General features: G+C 44.9%; 1 protein-coding gene across 1 annotated transcript; it reads left to right on the top strand.

The window, feature by feature from the left end:
* Positions 1 to 4192: 4192 nt before the first annotated feature.
* Positions 4193 to 16216, top strand: RCVRN (recoverin). Its single transcript, XM_081169136.1, has 3 exons — positions 4193 to 4648; positions 12423 to 12534; positions 14281 to 16216. The coding sequence occupies exons 1-3, from the start codon at positions 4268 to 4270 to the stop codon at positions 14367 to 14369; spliced, it is 582 nt and encodes a 193-aa protein (XP_081025262.1). The 5' UTR covers positions 4193 to 4267; the 3' UTR covers positions 14370 to 16216.
* Positions 16217 to 22874: the final 6658 nt, after the last annotated feature.

Below are 22874 nucleotides of genomic sequence, written 5' to 3'. Positions count from 1 at the left end.
GACAATTCACTCTTTTGTTTCCTAGTGGTTCTACCTCACTTGCTCTAAAGCAGAAATAGAAATTCACTAAGGGGCCATCTTTTTTTATGCTGCAAGCCTTCTCCCCGTTCCCTCCGTGAGGGGTTAAGGTTTTGGGGTGATCTCTCTCTCTGTCTCTCCCTCCCCTCACACACAATTGAATCCTGACAAGATTAATTTTGACACTAATACTGCTTTACTGGCCGATCTGGATGGGCAAAGCGGATTGAACATATGGCTGAGGACAGCAAGGGACAGACAAATTAGCCATGGCCCATTGCAATTAGCCACCAGAGCGGGGTGGGTGGGTGTTATGAGGCGGTCAGAGGCTATGTAACACCATTGGGAAAGGAGTGCTCCCTATTGGTTAGAGAAGGGGGGGGAGGCTGGGAACTAGGAATTCCTGGGGAGGAGTTTGACCTAAAGAATGAGAGAAATTAACATGAGTCTGACTCTTCTTGAAAGAGGGAACACGAACAGCAGGTAGTGACCACAAGGAACACCAAGGTTTTCCGGGTGAGGCATTATGGGATAGGAGCCATAGGGAACCACGACTTAAGTGGAAACCAAGAATCTGAGAGCCCAGCCCTAGGTCTTTTTGTTGTCCTCTTGACAGGAAAAGGTGATTGAATCCCAAGGTATCTCCAGGCGGTTTCTACTTTCCAGTGGGATTCGGTCACATATAAGCAGATCCACATTGTGGAATTAAGATCCCACTCTTATGCAACAGAACCACTTCCCCACTTGCAATAAGGGGGGGGGAGATGCAGTGGCGAGATAACAGTTGCTCTAACATAACTTTGTCTAGCCTCCCAGCAGGCCAATAATGCTCAGTAAAACACCTCACCTGGAAGAGACACCCAGGCATCATTACCCAGTGCTGGTGGTGTGCAGCTTTTGATAAGATTAAAAATCTGATTTTCAGGACCTGAACCTGTGGGTATTATTTCTGAGCTCCTTGGAGAATAAAGGTGGGATATAAATGCCATCAATCCATCAATGAACATTCGGACCCAATAGTTCTTCATTGCACTTACTCATATAGTCTGCCAATATATTTATTCCTTTTACATCCAGCTTACCTTCAAAGAGCTCCATGCAATAACATTCCCCGCTGCCATTTTTCCCCCGCAACCCTATGAGCCAGGCTAGGTGGAGAAGTAGTGATGATTATCACCTAATATGCTTCACAAACGATAGGGGATTTGAATCCAGGTCTCTCTGAACTCTGTATTCTAAACAACACTATACCACCCTGGCTTTGTCTTATCTGTCCATCCCCTACATTGCTTTTTGTTTGCATTCACACACCCCTTTGCTCTTGTCAACCTTTCCACACCCTCCCACTACTTTAGTCTATATTTATTAGAGCTCTATTTTAAAATATACACTCCTTTTTATGCTTGCCCCCATCCTATCCAGGGGTTGCGTATGACATCTTCAGCACCAAAGTCTATCCAAACTTTCCCCATGGATATACAGCTTATGTGAAATATACCGGTAATAATGTTATATCGTATTGGATTAATGCTACGGTAGTTTGCACTTAGAAATTTTAACATAGCATTTAAAAAGCTGACAATCATAGAAGTCTAAGACCATATATCAATCAACTAAACCCAGCAATTGAAAGTAACTGCAATGTCCCTGCCAACTCTGCGAATCTATGGCTCTACGGCTTCTTCTTCTTCTTCTTTGGCGATCACTCATAGCCAAGTAAGATTGTCTTCCATAAACACGGTTTTAACAATGAGTCCGTAAGTGACTGTGGAGGCCAATTCTGGATCCACGCGTCCTTCCACAGTAGGGAGATAGGTTTCTGGGCGGGAGTTGATCACGGCGTGGATTTGCCAAGCGTGCCTTCCTCTTAGCACGTTTCTCCCTTGCGTCCTGAGTTCGCATGTCTTCAAAGCCCAAGACACCTTTGGTAAAGGCTGTTCTCCATCTGGAGTGCTTGCAGACACTAGGAAAGGGTTGCCATATGTCCAGCCATAAGCAGTGTCTGGGCAGAAATCAAAAACATGTCTGGGACCCATGTCGGCAGTGTCGTTTTTTGCAATTTGCCAAAAAAGCAAAACTAAACTAAAAATTAAAAAAAGCTCCACAACTCTTCACTTTTTGAAATAAGGCAACCCTGCACTAGGAAGGAAGGGCTGTGGCTCAAGTAGCAGCACATCTACTTTACATTCAGAAGGTCCTGGGTTCAATTTCCCAACATCTCCAGGTAGGGATGGGAATGCCGCTTAATCTGAATTCTTGAAGAGCAGGTCCCAGTTAGTGTAAACAATACTAAACTAGATGGGTCAATGTAGTTTAGAGAAAAGGCGAGCAAGAAGGCAACATGGTAGAACTTTATAAAATTAAGCATGATACATTAGAAAAAAGTTTTCCTCCCAGTTAAGATGTGGGGCTGCCTCCCACAGGAGCCACGATGGGCACCAACTTGGGTGACTTTTAGAAAGGAGGAGGCAAAGGATTTATTAACCACAGGAGGGAAGAGGGCTCTCAGGTCCTGTGTAGCTGGCCACTGTGAGACCAGGATGCTTGAATAGATGGACCACTGGCCTGATCCAGCAGGCTGTTGTCTTCTTACGACCCACTCGAGGGCAAGAATTCTATAACTCAGATGCCACAGTGGGAAAGGCAGTGATCCTAGGGGAGGGTGAGCTGAAAGATGGTACATGGATTAGGGCCTCATTAGCCTGGGGCAGGTAAAGCTTGGGGTGGGGGCAGAGGGACACTCACAAGGGAGATGTTCCCTATGATGTTCTGGACCCAGATCATGAGAAGCTTCTATCCCGCTGCCTTGCAGATAGTGCTTGGGTCTGAAATCTGGGTCTGCCTTTTTGCAGTTCAGTGTGTGCCTTTGCCTTGATGGAGAAGAGAAGAAGAAGAAGAAGAAGAAGAAGAAGAAGAAGAAGAAGAAGAAGAAGAAGAAGATACCTGTCTTTCTCCTCTCCACCTGTTTGAAAGCTATTCAACCAAGAAACTAGGGGCACTTCCAGACTGCCCCTTTTCCAGGTGGGATTTGACCACATGCCAAAAATTTCAGGCTGCTCAATTATAAATTTGATCATATGCCAGCAAATTCAGGTTGCGCAATTGATTGGGAGGTCTTGCACAACAAACCCACTTCGCCTGAAAGACTGGACTTTTTGCAGTAAGAAAAGTGAGGGGGAAAGGCACTGGAAAATGTGGGGGTGGTGTTTGCATTGATGGAACCTCAGCTAACCTCCCCACAAGCAAATCAGAACAAATGCTCATTAAATAGCTGACGTCGTCTAATCTTCCTGCAAACAAATCAGGATGAAGCACCTTGCAGAGAAACAGAGCACCTGCTCTTCTATAGAATAAATGATCAAGGTGGGAAGAGGTGGCTTAACTTGGGCTTGCAAATAGCCACTTAGTTGGTTTCCTTCCTTCCCCAATAATTACAATAGGAAAGTTAGGTACATACTTAACAGTGCAACCCTATGCACTGGCTTACTTTGCAAAGGCTTGCTTTGACTTTAGTCCCACTGTGTGTGTGGTTTTTTTTTTTTGGGGGGGGGGCTACTCCCAGCTACATTTGCATAGGATTGAAACCTAGCTCCCTCCCATTCTTTGGCCTTTGTGTCTTTCTGTCTGGTTGATGGTTTATTGATCTATGCTCTATCTGTCTGTCTATCTATCTAAAGTCTGTCCATACCATAAGTCTACATGGTGTGTTTTAGCCCCAGCAGTGGGGAATATTGCAGGAGGGTGGAAGTGTCACCAGAGCAACAGCTGTGTCTTCTGTCCATCTGTCAATCACCAGTCCGTATGCTGCTTCCGCCCATGGTTTTGTTCTTCCCAATACCCCTCTCCTCCCCAGTCACTCTCCAGGCTTGCACATGGTTGGAAACAGCACTGAGCAAGGCATTAAGAGGAGGGAGGCCAGGAGGGCAATCAAGAAGGAGGGAGCAAGAAAGGCCCATGATGCCTAAATCCGATTTGCCTTGCGTTAAAGAGCTTGGGGGCAAATGTGATCAGTGCAACCAAAATAGCCCCTCTCTTTGTGTGTATAGTGTGTGTGTGCACGCATGCACACTCACAGCCACCAGGTGTGGCAAGTGGAGGGCTCCGTGGTCCTCTCAACCCTCTTCCCCCGCCTCAGGGAGTCTATATAAGAAGGTGCCGAGGTACCAGCCATTCCACTAGCTCTGTTGAAACAGGACGAGGCGGAGGAGCTCGGAGCATTGGCGGTGCGGGGTGAGCGTACAGCCAAACCATGGGCAATAGTAAGAGTGGGGCCCTCTCCAAGGAGATCCTTGAAGACCTGAAGCTGAACACCAAGTACTCGGAGGACGAGCTGTGTAAATGGTACGAGAGCTTCCAGAAGCAGTGCCCGGACGGGCGCATCAGCAGGTCCGAGTTCGAGAAGATCTATGCCCAGTTCTTCCCCAACTCTGACCCCAAGGTGTATGCCCGGCACGTCTTCCGAAGCTTCGACACCAACGATGATGGGACCCTCGACTTCCGGGAGTACATCATTGCCCTCCACCTTACCTCCACCGGCAAGACCAACCTTAAACTAGAGTGGGCTTTCTCGCTCTTTGACGTGGACCGCAATGGAGAAATCAGCAAGAACGAGGTTCTTGAGATCGTTACGGTGAGTGAGGAGGGCGTGTGGGGCGAGACAGAGGGGGGGGGGGCTTTGGGAGGGGGCTTGCAGGCGGGGGGTGGGGACGACGACAAGGGAATACAGGGAAGATCCAGGCTGAGAGCTTCCCCACTGCAAGACCAGATGCACTGAAACTGGTTGTGGAATTACATGGGGGAAATATTCCCTTTTCACACATAATATGTTTGGAGACAAGGCCACGGAAGTCTACCTGAAGGAACCACTGCACTGAAATCCTTATTGGGGTTTTGGTTTTATTTTTCCGGTCCCCCGCTTGGATCATTTTGGTCCCATCTAGCCTTGCCTCAGGCCTACACTTGGTCAGAAAAACAGGGCCTTACCTATCCCAGCATTCTGTTTATCCCAAACCACCTGTAGTAGATGGAAATTTATAAGAATGTCTGCTCTTCTTCCACCCATTCATGGACCCATCTAGCTGAGCTCCAGGCTCTCTCTTCCCTCAATCATCTCTAGCCTCCTTCGCCCTCTCCCCCAACATGGAAACTTATCCTGTATTCCCATGGCAGGTGCCTCACATGTTGAAACTCATGGCTGCACCAGTTAAAGAGGGGAGCAGGAATGGTTGGTCATGTGACTTTCTCTTGACCCACCTTGAGGTGATGGGATGACAACGGATTACCTTAGCTGAAGGCTTTGCATTGTGTCAAAATAGAATTAGCCTTGCCCAATGGCAGGGGAAATCCTGTTACATTCCTTTAACAGGATGAGCTGGATTGGCAGCAGAGTAAACAGGTTCAAATCCTCTCCTAATTTTATCTCATGGCCTCAGCTGCCCTCGGCATGTTCATTCCTTCAAGCAAATGTTCATCTTTTAAGGAAGATAGGAAGCCATTTTCACATACAGTATATATATTTTGAGCAGGGAGGGAAATACATATATATTTCTTAAAACCCAAGAATTGCACCCTCACGTCCAGACTCAAATCTAAACACATCTGTGTTACAAAATACTGTATAAACTAGTTTGAAGCAAGTTTAACCATCATGGCTTCCCACAAAAGTGGCTGGGAATTCTAATTTTGCAGGTGCGTTAACAATATTGTATTTACCAGAGCAGGGATTACAGTTTCCTTTATTCAGTTTGTGGTGGGATCCATAACATGTTAAACAGGCCTGAAATGGATAATATTTGGAGTGTAGGCAAGTATTTGGATGCTGCTACTCCCATAGCGAGGAAATGCCTTTCTCAGGAAAACTGTTAAGCTGAGGGCCAACTGAAAAGTGGCTGCCTTGCATTAGAAAATGCCAAGGTGCCTGTACAAATTTGGCACCTCTGAGATTTCACCGAGCTGTGCGCAGTATGTAACCCATATGTAACCCATAATTCCTTGCTGCCAGCCTTCCTCCGCTGATCTAGACTCCCCCTGCAGATGTGTTTGCCACAAACCTTGGAAGAAGGGCAGAGCAATCGGAGATTAAAGTTGGATTAGGCAGGGTTAAATCCCTGACCCTCTCAGTGCAGTATTTGCCTCGCTTCAACTGTCTTGTCCGAAGGAATAGCTTCCTCCGACCTTGGAAAGGGGAGACAAGGAGCAGAAAAGTCTGTCTGGGGATAGGTTTGGAGGAGATCTCAGTAAGGGCTGAAGAATTTCATACAGTATTTGAAAGGGATGGCAACGGTGCAGATGTTTGTACAACAAATCCTACCAGCTGGCTGGGGAAGCTGGTGCAGAGATATCCCATTCCTCTCCCCAAGAACCCAAAAGTCCTGGTTCTTAAACGCTACGGGGTATTGGTGTTGGTTTTCAGAGGCTTACTTGTTTAGGGAATTCTGAATGACCTTCCCACAGGAATTATGTGCTCCAGATACATCCACATTCCAGCTCGGTTTGTGGGGAAAGTAAATAATAAATTACCAGTGAATGGATCCTTTCCTCTTCCAGAGTACCAAGAACACTGTCGTAACCCTTTCCTCTCCAGGCCGGGCTGTGGGGTTTTTGTGTGTGGAAGTATTTTTCAACATGTCATTGATGCAGCCGTAGCGCATTGGTGGTGAAGTTATACTGGATCGACTCTGCACACCACCCCACTTTATTCATTGTTCTGCAATCAGGGGTGGACTCTGGTAATACGGCATTCCGAGCAATGACAAAATTTGGCACCCTCCCCAAAATATTTCTTATTTTCACATGAATTCCTTTCAGTAACAGTAGATTTTTTATGGATCTTCTCAGTAGGTATCTGTAGAAATATAGGTATTATTATTATTATTATTATTATTATTATTATTATTATTATTATTATTATTATTATTTTGTGCCCCCTCGTCTTGGTGCCCTATGCGGAAGAACCACCCACATCACCCTAAATCCAGCACTGTTGCAATGCCCCTGCAGGGTTAGCTCATGACTGTTGTCTGGAGAAACACCCCTTTGCACTGTAGCACAATGAAAACGCCCCTCTCAACAAAAGGGCATTTGTGGTAAAATAAGTTACAGGATTTCAGCAGGACATGCAATGATTGGACACAAAGCAGTATGTCCACCATGAAACTTTTGCAGCCGCAAAGCGCATTGAAAGCAGGGCCGCATCATACCTGCCACAATACCAACATGAGCACAGAGAAACATAAATACGCAATAGAAAGGAAGTTTGTGGGGGCCCTAAATTAGTGTTGCCACATGTTTTTCCTTAGCCGGGCTCCTGTGTTATTAACAGCTGTGTGAAACACAGGGAGTTCCCTTTCCTATGTGTGCAGCATGGATGGAGAAATCTGCATTTTGTTTCCAAACAGAGTAAGAGTTCCATCCATGTACACTAACTTCATTTTCCCTCCATTTCTGTGGTACATTAATTCATTTCCCTATTTCTTTGGGTTGCCTCTCTTAGACTTCTTGGTCTTCAACGCTATCTGTCACTCTTGAGCAAAACTTCGTACTGAAATCTAGTGAGCAGATCACAGACCCCTTGTAAGCTAGCATTAGCAAACAGGTGTCCCAGAAAGAAGGGCCACCACATAAACATGTCTCCTGTCCTAAGTATGTCCATCCGTTTATAGATTGGTAAAGAAGGGCTTCCTTTGTTTGGTCATTCCTGTAAACAACCTTGTGTGAGGGAAGTCACGATTATTGGAATAGCACAGGTAGGGTAAACGGAGGCTGAGAGAAAAGGAGAAGTTGGAATATGACCTAGCGGGCTGTCGTTTCTTCAGGTGCGATTGCTTCGGGTTGTCTGATTATAGTTGATTGGGAGGTTTTACACAACAAACGGCTACCCACATGATCTGACTTTTTGCCATAAGGAAAGTGAGGGGGGAATAGTTTGATGCAATGTCATGTAACCTCCCCGCTCAATAAATGAATGAACACTCGAAAAGTGGGTTGACTGGAAGCAACCCTTAGTTACTAGCCCAAATCCTTCTTAGGGGGTTGTTATGTACTGAAGTTTTCACCCTGGGCCAGCAGGGGGATACTGTAGATAGTTCAGGTCCACATATGCAAATAAGGGATCAAAAGTGACGTTCAGTGATTGGATAGTTACAGAAAATGGTTACTGTTGCGTTCTAGTGGAGCTCTATATAAGCAGGCTGGCTGAACCCTTCAGTTCAGTTCTGTCCCGGCCTGTGAATAAGCAAGAGCTGTTTGAAGAATCGCTATGTCGTCTGATATGTTCACCCACAACTTAACAGGGGTCGTAAAAAATAAACTAGAAAGGGGAGGGACGGACGGACAGACAGACACACACACACCCTTCCTGAAGACCCAAATATACTGCAGAGTGAGATGGACTGCAGGTGTGAAAAGTCATTGAGGTACCCTTTTTGTTTGCTGTACGTCATCAAAATGACTGGAGATTGAAAGCAAAGTAGGAGGTGTACATGCAACTTAGGGCTCATTGTGTTTTATTTTCTCCCTCAATGTGAGGGATTCCCTACTGCCACCATTATACTCAATTTATCAGGCATATCAGACAGCAAACAAATCAGGGATTCAGTAGCTTGAAGGGCTGGCCCTACCATCCGGCTGACTGAAGAGGCTTATTTGGGGTATAATGAAAGCACAGTAAACTGTTAGCTATTTAAATAGTTGTTGTATTTTTACCGCCAAGGAGAGCGAGAGGCACATGTGGGATTTTCTGCCTCGAGTGCTAAAAATCGTTTGATTTGGTGGCAGGTTTGCCATTTGCTCATTTACCTCACGGCTGAGGCTGGCAGTGCACCATTTCCCTTACTTCAGGCAAGCCATACACTTAAAAAAGAAAAGTCCTAAGTAGTAGCAAAAGTACATTTATTCAATTAAATGTAGTTTGTCTTGTGTCACTTCCACAGCAAACTTTCTGCTAAAACTCTACAACTCAAAGTGCTGGATACATCTACGATTTGTTACTTGTGTGAAATTTACCATCTTCCCCTGGAATTTAGCTTCCTATGAGAAAATATGGAGAAATTTTGTTCGTAATTTTGGACAAAGTCTGCCAAATCTCCATTCTGTTACTGAAAGGGGGAGGGAGGACCTTTCCTTCCCCACAGGCAACCACTGTGGTCAGCCAATTTCTGGTTCACCCATGCAAACATTTAGCATTATGGGGAATGCCAACTCCTCGCTGCCATGTCTCGACATGTGTCAAGATGGCAGGCTTTCCAGGCATTCAGTTGAGAGATGAGGTGATGAGAGTCTAGCTCAACGTACTGTACACCAGAAACAAGGCAGCACATTCACCATGCTCAGAAATCAGCATGTAAGCAGCCTTCTTACATCAATCATTCATTTTTACTGGGCAGTCAATCCTGATTTGCTTGTGCAAAGCTAACACGGCGGTTAGATTATATCAAGTCTTTATTGAGCATTTATGCTGATTTGGTTGCAGGGCAGTTATATGCCTGTGAGCATTCATCTATGTTTGCTTGAAGGGTATTTGTCTGTCTTTCCACTGGGCACCTGTTCATGCATTTCAATGCATTTCTCGGTCGCTTTCCAGACCTCCAAAAGCTTGACTCTTTTTCTTTTTCAAGTGGATTTCTTGTGTGCAAGGGCCACAGAACCCTTTAATCCACTTTAACTGCGGAAACCAAAAGTTATGCTATGCCTGTGAATCCCTCCTGAAAGAAATAGCCCTCGGGCCAATGTCAAAATAAAGCCGAGGCAATTTGTTTATTATGCACCATCTATTCCCCACCCCCCCAGTTGATCAAAGGATGCTGGCAAAATTAGCAGGACAAATGGCTTGGGCAGGAAAGGAAAAAATGTGGTTTGGTGGTAAGGTGGCTGATGGAGAAGTTTGTAAACCAGGGATGGGAAAGCTGTGGCATGCTTTTTGAAGGCCTCAAGGAAGGCAATGGAGGGAAACAAACAAGCAACATTCAGGAACCAGGTTGTGATCTGTTCTGAGTTTTACACTTCCTCAGTATGAAAAGGCATGGATCAACAGTTCAGGGAAAGAAGGGAAACTGGACCATATTTTGCCATAATGCTGAGATGACTACCATAAAACGCTCTTTCATTCTACATGGGACTCACTGGTGATGTGGGAAATTCTACCTGTAGGGACTCTTCATGGCAGCCGCTTCAGCCCTGCCCCTTCTAGGACCATATAACAAAGATGGGCTTGCTGTTTTTTACCAGTGCGAACCTTGTGGCTTCAATGTGAAGCCAGCTTTTCCACCTCACACCTTTCCTGCTTTGCCTTGGCATCCAGTCTGACGGCCATTTCTGGAGGACTGGAGAGCTTGCTCCCTGTTTTTTGACCTTTTAGGCTTCTATTGGTTTACTTCTTGCTGCAATTGGTTTTAATGCTTATACTGTGTTGTAAATCGCTCTGAGTCACTTTAGTGAGTAAAGCGACTAATAAGTATAAAAAAATAATGTGATGTTGGCTGGGTTGAGGAAAGCTGGAGTCCTCACTGCTGTTACAAATAATAGCAGCCTTGGAATCCACAGGAGGTTGTGAAAGGCAATGAAAACTCTCTCTGACCCCTTGGAAGCAGCTCTGGCCAGTCCTCTTCTGTCTTTGGAGCATTCACTAGCCACACTGAAAGATTTCCCAACAGTTTCTTTCAGCAAGAAGACTAGAAACTTAGAAACTTGCTTTGTTTAATAAGGTATGCATGGGGAGAAAGCTTCTCACATATGTCCAATTCAGTAGATTAATTTTGTTTTTTTTAATTCACTACACACATATCCTACATTTAGCCTCCCTAGAAGCCTCCAAGAGAGTGGATTTAAAAATAAAATAGTAGCTGCTATTAACTTTTTAAAGGTGCAATATGATTTACAATCCTTGTTTGCTTTTACAAGAAACATGGGCGAAACAGGCACATGGGATACTTCCACTTTGCAGATGGGAAAATAAGGGGTGGTATTCAATGAAGTTTTACTTAGAGTAGACCCTTTGAAATTAATGGACCTAACTTAGTTGTGGCCATTCATTTCAGTGGGTCTAGTCTCAGTAAAATTTGGTTGAATACCACCCAAGGCTCCACAAAGAATGATCAGCCTTAGTGTATTCAATTTTAGCCCTGCACACTTTCCATTGCACTGCCCAGGGTTATCAATAGATTAGTTTCTGTGCAAGAGACCTGTGTCTACTACTGTGAAATTAAAGCTGGGATTCTCAGCTGTCTCTCCCAAGTGGCCTGATTTTACATTAGAAGACTTATTCTCTGCTTCCATTATGCGAGAGGGAATGTCTAGTCTCCATACGGGCTGCTGCTTATAACATTTCCTTCATGCCACCAGCAGACTCACATATTTGCCTGTAAGTCAAGGATGTAAAGTCAGTATTATTGCATGCCATCCTGTTCTCGGAGCAGGGTGAGATTCCAGGCACTCACAGAGTTCGTGTTTCCTTTTGGAAATGAAACACAGTGGAGATGGCGGTGTCTTGATGACATATGGTTCATTTACTCATATACAGAACCTGAATTTAGGATGGAGGGGTTCACAGCATTTACACCCCAAATAGGTCTTGCTTCTTCCATAGCCACAGCCCTAAATTCACAAAGACATCAAACGTTGCTCTCTAATGTTGTTCTCCTCTTCCTCTCTCTCCAGTTTGCTGCTTTCCTTCTCAGTGACATCACTCCTTCCCTCTCTACTCTAAACCCTGCCTTTATCTGTTGCATTCATTTGTCTTCTAGCACAAGCCCTTTAATCCCTTGTTCTCTTAATGGCCCAGGAGGCTAGCCTGCCTTAATTCACTTTTAGCACTTGCTGAATCCAGGGATTAGAAGTGGCTAGCACTCACAAAATCATAACAGTATGTTCCACCTCCTTTCCCACTGGTGAACTAGCCGCCAGAATGAACCACAGAAAAATGAAGTGCATCATTTAGGCTCCAGAAACTGATAACTGGAACTTTGGCTCCAAGTGGATTGTGGGAGTGGGCCTTACCTGGTTGTCCTTGACACTCTGCTCAGAACACAAGGGTGTAGACTTTGCACGAGCAGACAAGTACCTTTGCAACGGAAACTCCCTCCATCAATTATCACCATTCCATGAGGCTACCTGAACTGATGTTTATTTCAAACCCCTGAGCTTGCTTTCTCTCCTATTTCTTCCCTCATCTCTTTTACCTTGTGTGTCATGTCTTTTAGACTGTACGCCCAAGACCAGGGACTGTCTTCTGATTTTTGTTAAGCCAAGAGCTCTGAGAGCTCTGGGAACATTTTTTGGCTTGCAAGGCTAAAGATGCTTTTAATATATATCCTGTCCTGCATGAGAAGGGTTGCATCCAGCCAAGTCCTGCTCAGAGTAGACCCAATGAGTGGTTGTGTTATGATCTTTCCCCCCTTTTGTTCCAACAGGCCATATTTAAGATGATTCCTCCAGAAGAGCAGAAAACCCTGGCTGATGATGAAAACACCCCCCAGAAACGGGCCAACAAGCTGTGGGCATATTTCGGCAAGGGAGAAACAGGTAGCGACCTTCCTTCATGCTACTAAGTCTGTAACACACTTTTTCTTGCCACAAGAGGGCAGGGTGGGGGATGATTATTTTATCCCTATATGAACACATGGGGTTGGATCCAGAGCCTCTCAGTGGGCTAGAAGGATTTTAAATGGCCGTAGCTCAGCACTAGAGCACAGGCTTTCACGAAGCGCCACTGAGTATGGAGAGAGGTGGCCCAGTGGTCTTTGGCACGAGTTACACTTGGGTCCCATTGAAATCAGAGGGACAAGCTAGTCCCAACTTGTGCAATTAACTTTGCTTGGATCCAGCCCACTGTTATTGACCTCTTTCTCAGTTAGCATATATATATATATATATATATATATATATATATATATATATAGAGAGAGAGAGAGAGAGAGAGAGAGAGAGAGAGAGAGAGAGAGAGTGTCTCAGAACCTTCAGTCCTTCACTGGTGTTTGACCTTGAAGAAGCCCAAGATTTACAAGAATACCAAAAAATATTTAGGAGTAACAGCTAATGGGTGTAAACCCAAAACAGCTCAATGAGGAGTGAATGTGGCACCTTTGTTTTCATGTGTCCACACTCTATTTGTGTGCAGTGCATGAGAGCATTAGAAACAGGATGAATCTACTGCCACATGCAAACTTAGAGATTTACCGGTATGTTCTGTAGACCGGGGACGAGGCTGAAACTTTAAAGAGCAGTAAAGCTATCAACTCGCACGAAGTTTTTAACAAGGCATTCGCATGCAGGTTGGGGAAAAAATGACAAAGTAAGGAGAAATATCACAAAACAAAGATAGACTTAACTACTTCACTGGTGCTATAAATATTAGTTAAATTAGTTAACACACACACACACACACACACACACACACACACACACACACACACAAACACACAGTGTTCCACTTTAGACCTGGTCCTTCCACACAGTATAGCCCACCTTGTGGAGACAAAAGTAAATGCCATTTGCCTGATGGCCTTTGACAAAGGAGAAATAATCCTCAAGGCAACCATAAACTTATGCAGTTAAGCAGCCTTGCAAAAGAGAGAGGCGGTGGTGGGGACATACCTTCGAAAGATAGCACCTGCAATGTATTTATTATCAATTAAATATCTGGCCTGTGGCCCCTTAAAGAGAAACAGTGACAACCCAGGAGTCCAGCTCCTTGAGAGCTGAATCAGAACTATGTGTGGCGGGGCCTCATCAAGAATAAAAGTTTGATTTACTGTTAACTCAGCTTTCGGTGAGCTCCTACATAAAACACAGAAGGCATCACAGCACTCATCATTAACATATATGCAAATCATAAGGGGGTATAGTATACTCCCCCTGCAAGTTGTTGCAAGGATTACTGCACAAGATTGCCTGCAGATTACAAATGCTCTTAACAGCACAATTCGGAGGATAGGGAGACCAAGGTGCCATACAAATCCAAAGCATTATTAACAACTTTTGTGGACTACCATTTTTGCATGGATGCCCAAAATATAAACAAGTGAGTGTGTTGCTAAAGAACTTCACACACACACACACACACACACACACACACAGTACCCATCTCTTCCTCAAAAATCAGGCGCCCCAATTGGGGAAAAGCCCTAGTGGGGGGGAGGGGAGAGGTTCACAATCTCCCCCAGTTCACCCCATCCCTTGCCGCCTCAGCTCATCCGTTTGCTTCTTTTGTGTGTAATCCTACCGCTCACATTTTACATGCATGTGTTGTTTTTCCTTCTCCTTTTGCAGACAAACTTGCTGAAAAGGAGTTTATTGAAGGGGTGATGAAGAACGATGCGATAATGAAGCTCATCCAGTACGAACCAAAGAAAAAATAGGGGGTTGGGGGTTGAAAGAGGAGAAAACACAGAGATGTAAGAATAAGTGTACGCATGATGGGAAAGATGGGGACACTGAACACCCCTAACCGTGTGTGTGTGTGTGTGTGTGTGTGTGTGTGAACATGCAAAAGTACAGCTACAAAAATAAGTTTGTGCCCCTTTCAATACAATCCCTGTTACATTCTCTACTAGCCCACTGCTGTAATTTCCTGGGATTTTTCCAATGGGGGATGTAGGCTTGGCAGCCATAAGAACCACTTACCTTAGCAGGTATTTTTTTTTTTTTTTTAAAGTAGTAGTAGTAGTTAAAGAGTTGGGGAGGGACAGAAACAAAACAAGTAAGGGAAACTGGGGGAAATAAGAGAATAAGGTTGAGGACCTAGATTCGAGCAGACAGACCCAGGCTGAAATCTCCACTTAGCCATGAAGCTCAGTGACAAAATGTGCAAACCTTACAGGGGTCACGCTGTGCTCCCTGGGGGATGAGATACAAAGGTAATAAATAAAAGGATCGACAGTAGAGGCCTCTTGAGACCAGAAATAACCTGGATACCTGTTAAAAGCAATCTACGTTTTCCAACCCAAAGGCTGCATTATACCGATGGCAAAAATGGATGGAAGAAATGGGAATTTTGGGTTTGTGCAGTGAGGCAGTTTCCACACAGACTTACACCCCTCTCTATCTTCCATCTAGGCAAGAAAGAGGCATTGTCAGAGTTCAAAGACACACCTGAGTCAGGCAAACAGTCAAGGAGGGTGTGACGTGAGGCAGGTGAGGGGGTGTGACTTGGAGAAAGAGGGTGTGATCTAGGGAAAGTCCTAAGGGCTGGGGGGGGGGGCTTTGGAGGGCCACATTTGGCCCTCAGTTCCCCATCCCTCACATTTAAAAAAAATAGAAAGACCAAAACAGGTGCCCTGACTTCTATACTATGAAACCCCATTCCCCTCTCTCAAAGGATCCTGGGTAATCGCCCAGTACCACTCTGTTCTCTCTGCTACTCATCATTTAGGAGTCCTGCCTGTCAGTTGGCTCACTAGCTCCCAGTTCATAAATCTCATCCAGAACCAACTTCTAAGATTCTCTGGGGAAGCCATGACGGATGAAAAGAGTGTAAAAACAGCTAAACATGTAGCACAGGTGTCTCTTTAGCTGCCAGCTTCCCCTGGCTCACAGCTGCTTGCTAACATATCCCACTATATTTCAAGAGGACGGGGGGGGGGGTGACTTGCAGGCCCCGATGCTAAACATACTTACTTGGAAGCAAATACCACACTGAACTCTATGGGACTTGCTTCCAGGTGAGCAGGCTTAGAACTGCAGTTTCCCTGGATTGGGGTCACTGAGCCTGCATATTTTTTCATCTGAAAGGTTAGCCCAGTATGGCTACTACAGCATTTAATCAGCACATTCCCCTTGTTTCCTCTGCTCCTGTTGAAAGTTAATACTTTCTCAGTCCATATCCCGCCTTTCCCAAAAGTATATTTAAAATGTAAACCTTACAAATCCCGCCCCCCACCTCCCCCTCTGCTTGTTCTGGAGGAGAGGGCTGGGTGGGCTAACAGAGATATCTAGAGTTGGCATCATTTCTAGAAGTGGATTTTTATGCATCTCTGTTGATTTCCTTCCTCTGACACTAGAATATTTCATTTCTTCAAAAGAAGGGAGGGTAACTTTCTAGGGAGCGGGTGGCAGGTAGTTAATTTACTAACGGGGGAACGTGTTTAAATTTATGTACTGTGTCTGTTTTTCAATAAAGGACATTGTGTGAAACATACTTTGCCACAAGTAGTATGTTCAAATATATCTAGGTTGTGGGGAGCAGGGATTTACCGGGATCAATGAAAAACTGTTCCAAGCTCTCCAAAGGGCAATGGAGATCACCGTGCCTGAGAATTGTCTTACAAGATCTTTACATGGGAAGATAAGAAAATGCCTTCTGGATCAGATCAAAAGTCCATTTAGTCCACCACACAATGGCCGGCCAGAAGTTTCTGGAAGCCCACAGGCAAGCAGGCAGGAAGACATTAGCCCCCACTTTACTTAAGAGCCCATCAACTCAGAGGTCACCTACCTTTGATAACTGAAAGACAGACAGACAGACAAATAGTCATCATGACTAGTAGCCATTGAAAGCCTTATGCTGCATGAATTTATCCCATCAACTTTAAACATAAACTGGCAGTGGTGACTGCTACATCTTGTTGCAGAGACTTGCTTCTTTTTCTCGCTCCTGAATCTCCCAGCGGTTCAGCTTCCAGTGGATCACCCCAGCTTCTGGCGCTAGCAGAGAGGAAGAAAAAACCGTCCGCAACAAGCTCTTTGAACCTCACAGCCTGATGTTGCCTGTGTACATGGATTGCTGACAGGCCTCTGGCCACACACTTGAAATCATTCCTCAACACATTCTAGGGATTTTCATTATAGGGGCTTCTCCACCCCAGAACAGGGCTCCAGCGTCAACAAAGCATTAGTTGTCTCAAGCAATTCTGCAGCTGAAGCTGTTCCCCAATATTGCCAACACCAGAGGGCAGGAAAATTTCCCCCTTCTAAACTTATGCAGTGGTACCTTGGTTTACGAACTTAATCTGTTCCGGAAGTCTGTTTTTAAACCAAAGCATTCTTAAACCAAGGCGTGCTTTCCCATAGCAGCGGGGGGACTCAATTTACAAATGGAACATACTCCACAGGAAGCGGAACATGTTGTGCTTCCAAGGCAAAGTTCACAAACCAAAACACCTACTTCAGGGTTTGCAGCGATCTTAATCCAAGTTGTTCATAAGCTAAGCTGTTCTTAAACCAAGGTACCACTGTACTTGGCACATAGCAGGTAAAGGCACACCAGAAAAGTACCAAATCCCAATTCTCTAGCTCCCCTTACGCCTATTTTCAGAGAACTCAGGAGTCCTGGCATCCATCTTCTCCCCTGCCCACTTTAACCCTGCAGACACTGGCTTCCAGGATCCCTTTAGGTTGCCATTTAAAAAAGAAAAAGCCCTCCAATTCACGACACGCGAAATTTAGTACATTATGCTTTTCCTAAGCAGGAAAGTGCCAGGACAACTTTCACCTGCAAATGCCACCTTCTCTTCTGCCTTCTGTTAAATGTGCAGGAGCAGGGCCGCTAAAACAAGGCACACCCATCAAGTTGCCATTAGATTCCTCTCTCTTTTTAAGCCCTCCTAGCTGAATGCACAGGATATAGCTTTGCCTAATGGATTTCTGTCTTAAAATCACTCATTAAAAGCCTTGGGATGGTGTCTAGGAGCAATGTTGGCCTAGGAATCGCAAAAGTCCAGGTTTTCCTTGTCTTTCATTCTTGGAGAAGGCCAGGCCAAAGCACCGTCATTTACTCCAACAGGGACATTGAAAACCATCTCCTGAGAAGCTATTTCCGATGCCAGACAAATAAGCTTTTCTTGTTCCCCTCAGAGAGAAATCCACTAAATAAGGTAAGCAGAGGGAAAGGGGAGGTCACATAGCTCCCACAGCCATGTGTCCAACTACCAATTTTATTGGGGGGTGGGTGGGAATCCAAAATCCCTTCATGACGACCAACCCAAACATAACAAAATAGCGAGAAGCTTCTGCATCCACATAATTCATCAGGCTGGATGTTTAGCAAGGCAGAAGTGGGATGAGGCAAAACAGCTGGCTTGCTATTGCAGCTGTAATGCCTGCATGGGTCCCAAGTTCATTTGTGTTGTATAATCTTAAGAGGAGGGTTGTGGCCTGTGAAGAGTGCCTGCCGACAGAATTTACCACCACAACAACTGCTTCTAACTCAATTTGTTCCTTCCAGAGCTTTACTTTAGCCCAATGATTAGGAAGAGGGCTGGGGCTGGGGAGAGGAAGCGGGGTTATATAACCAGTCTCTTTCCCTGCTCTCTTGCTCCCTGGAGTTTTAACCACAAGCCAGTTAGTGCTGATCTGCACTAATCCCCATGTGGAAAGGATGCTGTAAATATGGTTGTAAGGAGCTTGTGATAATCAGCTGGACACTAGAAGCAGGTGATGTGGCTGCTGGGAAGAGCCCCTCTCCAGGTCTAAAATTTCGCTTCCTTCTCCCCCCACCCCACCCCCAGCATATCGTGCAAAACCAACCAGGTGGCAGTAAAGACCTTGCTAAAAATTACAAGGAATCAGCACAAAACCAATTACGAAAACACAGAAAGAGCTAAACCGGTACGATGAAAACAGCACTCAATCCCCCGCTTCTTGCTTTGAACATGGCAAAGTAGTGCCACCTGGTGGGCAGAATGAGAAATGGCACCAACAATCCCTGTATCTGAAGTGGCAGTTTAATTTCTAAATCAAGGCAGGCAAAGCTCAAATATAGCTTCAAGCCAGGCCAAACTATGCCTTTGCTACTAGATTTCAGATATGTGGGAGTTTTTCGTGATTCCTCATTGCTGGAAAGGATACTCTGCACATGCTCAGATACATGTTATGCCTTATCTCGTGCCAAAGGCCTGAGGCCTATCGCTGAAAATAAGCTAAATACTAGCTCAACTGAGTCGGGAAAAGAAAGAAAGAACAAGTGTTGTATCAAACTTCCAGGCAGAAGAGGATGGGTGGTGGAGCATCTGCCTTGTACACAGAAAATCCCAATTTCAATCACCAGCGTCTCCAGCTAGATTTTGGAGACTTCTGCCCAATACAATGGAAAGCTGTTGCCAGTCAGTGTAGAGATGGAACAATGGTCTGACTCTGTTTAAGGATGCTTCTCTAGAATTCCTCATTTATCCACCCAAATTTAACGAAAACACACAAGCAGTGGGGTGGGCAAGATCCAGGAATTCAAGACTTGTGGTTCTTTGCAGTCAAGTCTAAGAGGGATAAGAGGTGGAGACTAGGAATGAAGGCTGTCAGGTTCAAAGTCAGAGAACATGGATGCTTTTAAATCCCCTGCTGCAGCAGGACCCTAGGCAGCCACCGTTTCTCTTGCCCATCCCCCTCCCAAGCCATTATCCACCAGGGACCCCTACTAACTGTGTGCCATGTAGCAAGGTGGCAAGAATGGATGGATCACAGGGCCTGAGAGGGAACAGTCAGGATACATTTCTCATCATGGGGAAATTTATAACCGTGTGAATATTCTCCAGCTTTGAATTAAGACAACTCTATTAACTAGAACAGCCCTTACCCAATTAACCACCGAAGCAAGCTATTTCAGGACAGATCCAAAAATCTGCAAAGTTAAGTTTTCACCTTTATCCATCCATCCAAACAGAGCCGGTCCTACCATTAGGTCAACTGGGGTGGCCACCTCAGGCAGATTTTTTGACCATCTCAAAAGGACAGTAAATTGTCCGCTATTTATTACTGTATTTTTGCTGCCAAGTTGCGGGGAGAGGCTCATATTGGATTTTCGGCCTTAGATGCCAAAATTAACTTGACTGGCCTGGATGACCCTGTGCCTTGACTTGGGTGACAGTAAGGAGCGGGGTGGGACCATTTGTTGCTCTGTCTTCAGGCAGCAAAATGTCCTGGGCCAGCTCTGGAAAATCTGTGCATAAAGCAAAATTTATACACAGGAAACTTGCCAAGTGTGGTGAGGGAAAAGCACACTACCCCCAGGCAATTCTCCTTCATGTGTTGAGAGGCCTACACCTCTAGGGTACCAATGTTCTGTAGGGCTCATTCAAAGAAACTTGCCTAAAACACACAAAACAGGAAGATAATCAAGGACAGTGCTGCCCTCTGCTGGTTCAGTATATTCCTACATCCAAAATGCAGTAATAACGCAAGGAAAGTCCTGCCCAGAATCCTTCCCACAATGGCCAAGTATGTTTCTGAGACGCCCACAAGCAGGACAGTGGGGCAACAGTTCTCTTCCCATTACTGCTCCAAAGCAAATGGAAATTCAGAGGTTCAGACTACAAATCAGAAGGTAGAATAGCTAGTCATCTCAGTATCAGCTTTACCTACCATGAATTTTTCTAATCCACTTTAAGTCACTTAAATTAGTGGTAGTCATATCTTGTGGCCGTGAATACCAGTTATCTGTGAACTGTCTGAAATACTTCCTCTCATCCTGGATTTTCAGATTTGGTGGATTTCCCTGGAGAAAAGCATCTACCCACCTTTACTAAGATTTTGTCTCCACTGCTGTTCTTACATACGCTGTATTCTTATTTTTTGTGTTTACATCTTTTTCTATTAAAAAAGCAAGCCACCTAGAGGACTCTGGTAATGGGGGCAGCATAAAAGGTAAAGGTAAAGGGACCCCTGACCATTAGGTCCAGTTGTGACCGACTCTGGGGTTGCGGCGCTCATCTCGCTTTATTGGCCGAGGGAGCCGGCGTACAGCTTCCGGGTCATGTGGCCAGCATGACAAAGCTGCTTCTGGCGAACCAGAGCAGCACACGGAAACGCTGTTTACCTTCCCACCGGAGTGGTACCTCTTTATCTACTTGCACCTTGACGTGCTTTCGAACTGCTAGGTTGGCAGGAGCGGGGGCAGCATAGGCATGCCAAAAATAAATACCCTTCCACCAAACTGAAAAGCTCCCAATATTGCTTTTCCGCATAGGAGAGGTGCTCCAGCCAGTGATCATTTCAGTTGTTCAGCTTTCAGTGTTGCATTATAAGACTGGTTTTCAGCCTCATTTCAGGAACTTTTTATATCCATACCTCCAAATCAAGCTTACCCAAGAGTTCATCGGATTACTTAATTTGCCATATAGCTTTCTGTGCTCAGCTAATGTTTATGCAGGTTAGCAGATGAACCCAGTTTGAAGTGGCAGAATGTCTTATCTGTGACCTGCATTTGGTGACAAACCACTTAGAGAGTTCACCAAGTGCTTTGACTTTTCCCAACTAAAAGTTTAAACCCAAGTCCAAAAGGACAACATTGACTCACACTGAAACATTCCTGTCTGGTACCAAGTTGCCTTAAGGCCTATCTATGCCTATATAAACTTGCATCGCAATTCAGATCAGGTTCAAGAACCCTGTTTGCTGTCTCACCAACACATGAAGTTGAAAGGACAAGTGCCAGAAACAGGGCCTTCCCGTTGGTGGTGCCAGGCTTTATCGTTCTTGTCCTTCTCTTGAAGACTTAACAAATGCTTTTAGTGCAGTTTTAAGTCGTTTCATAGCCCCTACTTGGCAACAGGTGTTTGTCAATAGTTTTAGATTGTTGAACTGCAACTGAATTGTAACTTTATTGCTTTTCTGTTTTTAATTTTGTACACCACTCTGCACCATGTCTTTTAGAAAAGCGGTATATTCAAAAAAATATTTAAAATATTTATATACTGCTTTTCAGGTGAACCTCAAAATGTCTTTACACGAAAATATTTCAAATAAACATTATTAAAAATTATTTAATAAAATAGTAAATATAAGCTACAGAGGAAAAACTATGGAGGAAGAAAAACACTTCTAAAAAGCCAGATCTGTTTTCCCCTAGCCCTGTGGTGGCAGTTGTGGGAGGGAAGACAGTTGTTAAAGTTCTGTGTGCACAAAGAAGCACACACCATGCGGTATAGCCCATGAGAAATGTGTGTGCACGCTAGCATACAAGGAACTGTGGAGACCTGTCAAACCAAACAGCCCCTTGACTGCCGGCTACTGTGCCAGCCAGAGGGTGCACCACAAGGCCCTTAAAAAACCATGTGGGCTACCTTATGCTGCTGGCATGTTGTGTACTGCTGAGGGTGTGTGTGTGTAAACTACAAAACTGGGTAAGGACAACCGTACTAGTATTGTCCCAAGCTGCACCTGCATTTTCATGACACAAATGCATACAATTGGGACACTGATGGAGGGAAATGAAATTCACACGTTCCATTAAATCACCTAAGTACTTGCCAGCTAATGTGTGGAACAGCTCAGATGCCCCTCGTGTCATAACAAATCCCAGAATTCATCACCTCGTCCCACATCAAGGTAGCTTAACACCGGTGCCATAGGACAGTTTAAGGGGTCACGGTGGTAAGGGATGCAGAGACCAGTACTTTGAATGAGTGAATTCATTTGGACACAGAGGGAGGTCACTCTGCTCGGCTGACTTGCCTTAAGAACTCCCTTGCTGGATCAAAGGCCAAAGGCCTAAAAAGCAGCTAACCAGATGCTCCCAGGAAAGCCCATGGCCACCCCAACATACTGCCTCTAAACAGAGGTCACATTTAGCTTGCATGGCTAGCACACACATCGAAAGACCCTTCTTTGCTTAGATCTGCCTAGCTTCCTTTTGAAAACAAACAACTAAGTTAGTGGTCAAAACCACAACTCGGAGCAATGAATTCCTTAATTATGTGTTGTGCAGAGAAACATTCTCGTTATCCTCCATCAACCAATTTCAGCAAAGTAATCCTGAAGTCCAACAGTAAAAAATCCTCTTTCCCGTTACCTGCTCCTCACGGTTCACAATCTTATCTACCTCTATAAAGTCTCTTCTTTGATATCTCCCCCCTCCCCACTTAAACCGCAAAGCAGCAACCTCTTTTTAAAGCCCTCCGTCAAAAAGGAAGATGCTCCCAATTTCTGATCCTCTT

This window comes from Podarcis bocagei, assembly GCF_964188305.1.
Source record: "Podarcis bocagei genome assembly, chromosome: 13".
Taxonomy (NCBI): Eukaryota; Metazoa; Chordata; class Lepidosauria; order Squamata; family Lacertidae; genus Podarcis; species Podarcis bocagei.
This window is presented reverse-complemented; position numbering and strand designations above follow the sequence as displayed.